This window comes from Colias philodice, chromosome 3 (genome assembly GCF_061535455.1).
Source record: "Colias philodice isolate Cphi_HAF_F1 chromosome 3, ilColPhil1 Martin Lab GWU primary, whole genome shotgun sequence".
NCBI classification, from domain to species: Eukaryota; Metazoa; Arthropoda; class Insecta; order Lepidoptera; family Pieridae; genus Colias; species Colias philodice.
Window position 1 is genome coordinate 342,385 of NC_143088.1, and position 8,789 is coordinate 351,173.

Consider the following 8,789-nt stretch of genomic DNA (forward strand, 5'->3'; position numbering starts at 1 on the left):
ACGTCATTTATTAGAACTGTCAATCGAAAGGTATTTTATTCCAGATTTTTTCAAATAAGTTTTCAGTGTCTTAAAAGTTAAAACATTTCCGTATTTATCATATTTATGAACGTTTAATTTCCGCATAAGGTATGAAGTGGAAAATAAAAAGGTAAATATATATCGATTTTTGATGAAGCTACATCTCTACGGTTAGTGACGCCAATTCTGATTCATCGAACAACACTATAATTTAATGGCGGATTCGCTTGTGTTTCGCTTGTTGTGTGTTATTTTTGCAATAATTTCGGCGTACTTTTGTAAAAAGGTTTTATAGTTTTGTGTATTTGTAAAATATTTGAGGTAAGTCATAGGTTTTTTTATTATGTACCCAAAATTTGTTAGGTTTTCTGTTATTACGTTATAGATATGTAAAGGTTCGTGAATTTTCCATTGAACGCCATGCCCTCATGGCGCCTTTCCCAAGTATTGATGTTTTTGCGACCATATCATGTTATAGCTAAAAGCACCATAAAACCGGACACTTTGCATTTTATTAGCGTTTCTGACATTTAAGCGGGTGATAAACTTTGTCCTTGATTATAGTTAGCGGCTAAATGTTATTGAATGTCATAACTATAGGCGGGAAACTATTGGAACGTAAATGACGCCGAACGTAGGAATTTTGGCTAACATATAAATTTTATAGGTCAAGTGTCGAAAATGGTAGCGCCGAAGAGAGGTCGTGGGGCAGCTCAGAAAAAGGCAAAAGCTAATGAAGAAGTGAGCCAACCGGAGCCGGAGCCCACGGAGGCGATGGAGGCTACGGAAGAGAACAACGGCGACGCGCAGGCCGAGGCGCAGGAGGAGGCTCCGGCCGAAGAGGCCGCGGAGCAGGCGGAAGGAGAGCAGGAGGCACAGAGCACTGAAGAAGCCAAACCAGAAGAACCGAAAGAAGAAAAGGTGGAATCTGGTAAACTGCTCGTTGAAAATCTCCCATCGAGTTACCTATTTGATTACCAAGATAAACTGAAAGAACTTTTCTCGAAACACGGAGAAATCAACAGCGTAAAGTAAGTTTTTCATTATTTTTCATAAGTTTTAATATTTCGACACAAACTTGCTAACATTCAAATATCAGTTCGATTTTTTTTCTAAGAATTAAGTTGAAAATTATATTTAAAAAAATATGATAAGTTCTGTATTGCAAATTGCAATTGGAACTGATTGAAGCGGAGTATTAACAAAAGGAATTTTCTTTCTTTTTAGACGTGGTCCGATCATTGTAACTGAATTGACCACAACTCCGACATTATCGGCTATAGTCGAATTCAAAAACAAAGAGTGTCTGGAAAAGGTAAACAAAAGTTTATTAACATTATTTTTAATTTCTTTAGTTAGATAATAATTAGACCTCGCCTGCTGTGGATCAAAATGATCCCAACAGGACATGTAAAGCTAGACTTTTCCAAATTTCCTTAATTTCCCTAAAAGCAAATAAGAATGACTATTTGAATGTTTGGAATGGCTGGTCTTCTACACAAATGTTTTTATTGGCTTCTATTTTGACATGGAATATGTAAAGTGCAAAATTTTATTTTTCAATGACAGTAGTAGATCAGCCCAATGTTTCCTACACTGTGGTGTTTGTGTGTGTATACCATAATTTTATATGTATTTTATTTATAGATTTGTATGTATTTTCAATTGAATACTGCACATACAGGATGACTCATGATATAAGTAGTTACACATGTGTGAACACTACCCATTGTGAATGACAAATCACCAACACCTTTTATATTCACTGAACATTCATATCATATATTGGGACATTTTTACAACCTTTTTATGACCACCTTATGACATAATACACATAACTGATTCAATGGGTATATCATATCAATCTTATATATTTGAACTAGCAATGCCCTGCGGTTTCACCCGCATCTAGATAGAAAATAGAAAATCTTTATTGAAAAAGTTTCAAAATAATACAGTTAAAAAAATAATTTGGGGGAAATTAAAGCCTGTGTTAGTTAAAACTGTGTTACAGGCTTTAGAATCCCCAGATAGCGATATCGTTACAGTGAAAAGTCTACTATGGGCCGGACTATAGGTTTAATTTTTAATCACATGAAGATCACCTTTACCCCGTCCCGCATTACGGCCTTTTTTTTTGTTTTAGTGGGGAAATCTTTCATAGATACGGCCTCCGGGGGAGGGGCCGTGGGTTATGTCGGATTCCTACCGACCAAAACCCCACTGTGTTCCGTCAAGACGCATATTGGTAGAACTCGAACAGTATACCTACTATTTTCTGTAGATTGACACTTTTAAAAATTCGTTATATCTTTTGAATGGAATATCCAATTCTTTTCATTTAAAAAGTATTTTGCTGGTATTGAAACAGTCTATAATAAAACATCATTTATTGGGATAAGGATTAATATATGTGTATGGATAACATGGTTTGATTACTGTCGGCACTTCTATTTACTTTGAAAACGTAAAAAAGTTGTTGTAGTAACATAACTACTGAAGATGGACATATGGTATCGCGGACTTTCTTGTAGATATTGATCCATTCTATAATACCGTAGAACATTTTTTTGTTCTATCTTCAATAGATTCCGCAGCGCACGCGATGAAAGAAGTTTTATTGAGGATTTTTTTACACCTTAGGTTACATTATTGCATTTTTGGTAAGGATCTCTAATTTTTTTGAAAATGCAATATAGCCTATGTTGCTCAGTAATGATGCAGCTTTCTAATGGTGAAAGAATTTTTGAAATCGGTCCGGTAGTTTTTGTGTGAAAACCATACATACATACATACATACATACATACTTACAAACTTTTCCTCTTTATAATATTAGTATAGATTATAAATAAATATATTAATATTTCTATATACAGCTTTTTGTGCAAACAGGGTGTGGGGCATTAACAGGTATAAGTAAGATAAAAAATTGATATTGTTGAGTTAATATTACATTTGGTAAAACATATGAACATAAAAATAAATTGTTGTGATAATTTGAAGATGTGAAGTGTATAAAGTTAACACATTGAGATGTTTTGGCAATATGTTATAGCTATTCTAATTAAATAGTAACACAGCATTATTTGTTCTATTGGTTAAGTTTCCATATATTTATATTGCTCCATTAGGTAGGCTCTATGATTCTTTACATATATTTTTTTTAAACTGTCTTCCTAAATGAATAATATTGACTTACTGTAATTCATAAATAAAGAAATTATGTTCTTAGGCTGAAGATGTATGATAAAAAATAATTATAGGTATAGTCAATGTTAGTTAATTTGCTTATTATAAATACATATGTTATACAGTAGATATTGCTGTGTTGTCCTTGTCAACAAAGAGTTTTGCATGCTTTTATTATTTAAGACTATTTAAATGATAATATTTGTAAAAATGTATCTATGCTATTTGTACAATTGAAGCTGATTTTAAAAGCATGCCTATTATTATGTGGATGAAATTTTCTTTCACACTTGTTAACTTAAATCAATATTATAAGTTTTCTTAGGTCTTGTACAAATAATTGAGACTTAACAGCTAAAAAGGTGAAGAATTCACACTTTTGCTGTTATATTTGAATAATAAATCGAAGGGGTAAGTTGTTTAAGCAACCAAAATCAAAAGAATGCAATTTTAAATAAATATAAATAAATGATCATCTTTTCAACACGTCACTTAAGTTGTTACAGCTAGGCAAACTGGCCCACGGCAGGGTCTCAAGTGTGTTCCCATTGCAGGCGCTGACGGAGGACGGTACAGTATTAGAGGGCAACGCGATCTCAGTGGTGGTTGAGTCGTCTGCGGAGACAGCTGTACTGGTGGGAGTGCCCTATGAGGCCTCCACCGAGTATGTGAAGCTGCTGTTCGGGCAGTGCGGGGAGATTGCACACATACACGAGTTCAGCAAGACTAAGTTTAAGATTTGTGAGTGTTTTTATGGATGAAATTTTTTTTAGGATGTTTCAAGTTTGGGTATAAATTTTATTTTTCCTGTGCAATATTATTTGGAAATCGACGATTCTTGTTTTGTATCTGTTAACATATGTTTCACGTAAAGTATAGCATGAAAAAAAGTGCTATTCAATACATTTGAACAATTAATCAATATTGTGAAGTACTGTGTTATATACCATTGAATAGAGCGGGTTTTACTTTCGAGAGCAGAAATGTATATTGACTAGTGTAATTATTATAATATAGTAATTGCACTTTCATATATTATATGCTAGCTTTCCGCCCGTGGCTTCGCCCGCGTTTTCAAAGAAAAACCCGTTCCCGTAGGATTTCCGGGATAAAACCTATCCTATGTCCTTTCTCGGGTATCAAAATATCTCTATACCAAATTTCATGCAAAATGAATTGGTGAATGAAATTGGTTCAGTAGTTAAGGCGTGATTGAGTAACAGACAGACAGACAGAGTTACTTTCGCATTTATAATATTAGTATGGATAGTATGGATTATATGAACGCATGTTGCAGTGCGCGTGACGTTCCAAGAGAAGGCCTCAGTTGAGAAGGCGCTGAAGTTGGACCGGGAGCTGCGCCTCAACGGGTTCCTGGTCACCGTCACTAAGTACCGGGACGATGACGAGCAGAAGGCGCATGCTAACAGCAATAAGGTAAACTTTATATTTTTTAGATATTCATGTGAGGTTTCTGTACAAAAATGTGTTTCAAATTATGTCCTTTTTATCACAGGCCTTGGAACTTTTCTCAAATTATCAAAATGATATTAAAAAAAACACATGTTTATAATATTATATGTTATTGAATGTAGGTAACAGTGATAAAATAATAACAACAAATGTTTCATGAACTATAAAGATTGTAATTGAATTAAAAGTTTCGTGCTGACATCTGAGATGTTCCACCTTCCATGTTCCGCATGTTGCGAATGTTTCACATATAATATAGTGTGATGTTGCAGGCGAACAAGCGGCAGCACGGGCAGCAGAGCCGCAACAGCGCGGGGGGGGCGAGTGCGGGGGGGCAGGGGGCGGGGCAGGGGGCGAGTGCGGGGGCGGGGGGCGCAGGCGCCGGCGCCGCCGGGGGCGCGGGGGGCGCCGCCCCGCCGCGCAACAACACCTTCCGCCCGAGGGGCGGCGCGGCTTTCAATGCGAGGGGCAACTTTAGAGGTGAGACTCCCGCTATGTCTGATTTATGGGGGTTCAGTTTAAGGTTAGGTTAAAAAAAAAGTTAATAGCGAAGGATTGGAATAGTCTTTTTAAATAGAAAAGCAGTTTTGTGTAGAATAAAAAAGTAAAAACAATAGTACACTTGTATAAACCAAGCGTATTATTTTGAATTATTTATGAATATTATACATGATTCCATAATATATTAAATGTGCTAAATAACCCGTTACCATGACGCAGGAGCCCGCGGGCGCGGGTTCGCGGGTCGCGGCGGCGCGTTCCCGCGCGGCGGCTTCGCGCCCGTCAACACCTACCTGCCGCCGCAGGGCTTCATGGGCCGCCCGGTACGTACATACACACCATACACACTTCGCGCCCGTCAACACCTACCTGCCGCCGCAGGGCTTCATGGGCCGCCCGGTACGTACATACACACCATACACACTTCGCGCCCGTCAACACCTACCTGCCGCCGCAGGGCTTCATGGGCCGCCCGGTACGTACATACACACCATACACACTTCGCGCCCGTCAACACCTACCTGCCGCCGCAGGGCTTCATGGGCCGCCCGGTACGTACATACACACCATACACACTTCGCGCCCGTCAACACCTACCTGCCGCCGCAGGGCTTCATGGGCCGCCCGGTACGTACATACACACCATACACACTTCGCGCCCGTCAACACCTACCTGCCGCCGCAGGGCTTCATGGGCCGCCCGGTACGTACATACACACCATACACACTTCGCGCCCGTCAACACCTACCTGCCGCCGCAGGGCTTCATGGGCCGCCCGGTACGTACATACACACCATACACACTTCGCGCCCGTCAACACCTACCTGCCGCCGCAGGGCTTCATGGGCCGCCCGGTACGTACATACACACCATACACACACATACATACGTGGATGTTGCACCTAACATATATGTATCTAGAATATGTGCTACAGATAACAAAACGACACACACACGGAGTACATAGTGGATCTTGCACCTAACATATATGCACCTAGAATACATAGCACAAACAAAACAACACATAGATGTAACGTAACATGTAAATAAATAGAGCACAAAACACAGAAAACAGCACATAACACAGTAACATTGTGCATAGTACTGCTATAGAAAATTGTGCACATAAATTTATACAGCACCATATGCACCATAGACCACTGTGTTACACGTAAAATAAACATCGCACATAATACGACACTACATGCAACCGCAAATTACACTTACACTTGTAAAAGATGTATGAGACAAATTACAAAAAATAACCACATAGTATGTAATGTAACTGTATACTACATATATTTAGAGAACTTATAAACTAACAACAAAATATGTTCTGTTATCATTTTTCTTTGTTATGCATGTATAAAAGATCCTTTGGTTGAATTGGATATTTTTTCCTTACGTGTCAATTAATTGAAATATTGCAAAGTGTCTGTTGAATATTTAAGTGTGAAGTAGGTGTTTATTGTGTGTTATTATCGCTAATCATCATATTTTATAGAAGCAAGACATAAATAAATCATCTTTTAAATGCATGCACCCTGATCACATATCCTGTAATTGCAACAAATTTTCAATGTAATTCTGATCTTCATAAATTGTCTAATTCTTGATATCTGTTGTCATTATGAAGTATTAAAAAAAGGTTAACAATGTCTTCCAACTACATATATATAAACATATTGTATAAAGTAACTTTACACATAGCTTGATGATAGAACACTATTCTGTTATATATTTAATGATATGGGGGTGAGAATTTAAGAAACCATTTATTAAATATTAATTACTCATGTACATATTCAAAATTTTATTACTTCATGGTGACACTCTCTGTATTTTTTTGCAATCATTTCATGCTTCAAAATAACCGAATTCCCAGTAGTTGTGGCACAAATCCAAGTTTTATTTTTTGTGATTTATTTTGTTTTTCATACGCATGTCGCTTTCAAGAAATGAGTGCATAGAAAAGTCGGCAAAGAAATGCAGCGAACACAAAATGTATTTGGGGTGGAAACTCTGCAAGTTCTTTGCGTTAATATTTTCTGTGCATTCTTTTCAGAGCTACCTGTAGACAGATCGACTAGCGCAGGTATTTTTTTTTGTTTTCATTTTTATGTTGTATATAATCCGTCTATGTTCTTTATACTTCTTGATTGATGATAAACTAACAAAAATATACAAGGGATAGCCGGGAAATTATAGTTGTATAGTGGATTGGGGTTATAGGTAATTTAGAACTTGTAACAATTCAAACATTAAGAGGAAAACGCGATCTTTTAGGAAGATCACACTCTGGGATACTTTATTTTAAAGATTTTGCAGATATATAAAAATTTAAACAGTCAGACAGTTTTATATTAAAAACAGACAGTCTTCATAAAATATAAATATATATCTTTCCCTATAACTCTAATCTATTCAGTGTGTGTCTTGCTTTTCATCACATCCATTAAATATGTAATGCTTATACTAAATTGTGTTATTAATTTTTTTGCAATCACAATCATTGAAAACATTAATTGCCGTCAATGTTTTAACCCAAATAGTAAAATTCAATATTAAAAGATGTTTCAAGTCAATAAAATAATTGCTAACAAACTTAATTGACGCATGATCATTAAAGATTTCACGGTCAATTGCGTATCATTTTGATACGCGGTTTTTAACTTTCTATATAAATATTGTACTATATTTAACAGTTTACTTTCCCGTTTTTATATCAATAGTAATTACACGAAAGTTTTGATTTCCCTTTGCATGAAATTATTTAATATTGTAATGTCGTGAATTATGATTACGATATTAAATAATAAGTTTAATTATTTGATTTGATAATTTGTTTTAATAATAAAAATAGAAAACCGACTCACCAATTTTATTACACAATCCCTCGAATAAGAACAGTCCTTTTACTATTAAATGATGAGCATTGTGCGTGTTATATTTTTAAACGATTAGATTAGATTAGATCAACATTCATATGAAAATAATATAAAAAAACAGTATTTACAGAATATAAAACAATTGTATTGTTTCAGCAGGGCGCGTTCATGAACGACGGTCAGCGGCCGAACAAGCGGCTCCGGCAAATGTAACATAGTGCAGTGTGAGGACTCGTGCGTCGGTGTTGTGTGTGTGTGTGTGAGACTGTATCGGATAAATCTAGCCAATTGTATTTACTAAGTACACAGATAAATTTAATTCTATTGTCTTTTGACAGCTAATAAATGAAATGATTACTAACATTGCTTGTTTTATTTTTGGTTACTAGAGATCCCTTAATTAATTGCCTACACGATGAATGGTATATGAAAGAAAAATTTAATAATTTGAGTATTATTATTGAAAAACTATGACAGAGGTTCTACCTTCTAACCCAAGAGGAATAATAAAATACTGTATTTTAGTACACGTGGGAAACAATAACACATATAGTTATGATTGTTATGAATAAACAACTTCTGGTTTTATACTAAGCCCATATGCAAATAATTGCACCCAATTTACATAAAAATGCATTGTTTCTACAACTTACAATTAGCTGGCAATCCCCTTTCATAATGTTTAATGATATACGTGCAATTAACGGTTGTTGGC

General features: G+C 36.1%; 1 protein-coding gene across 1 annotated transcript; it reads left to right on the forward strand.

Annotated features, from left to right (window-relative positions):
* Positions 1-185: 185 nt before the first annotated feature.
* LOC149489306 (uncharacterized) lies at positions 186-8,437 on the forward strand. The gene is made up of 9 exons (XM_089711762.1): positions 186-342; positions 689-1,052; positions 1,249-1,336; positions 3,766-3,952; positions 4,509-4,648; positions 4,957-4,993; positions 5,063-5,164; positions 5,405-5,508; positions 8,231-8,437. Exons 2-9 carry the CDS (start codon positions 703-705, stop codon positions 8,285-8,287), a joined length of 1,065 nt encoding a protein of 354 aa, XP_089567888.1. The 5' UTR covers positions 186-342; positions 689-702; the 3' UTR covers positions 8,288-8,437.
* Positions 8,438-8,789: the final 352 nt, after the last annotated feature.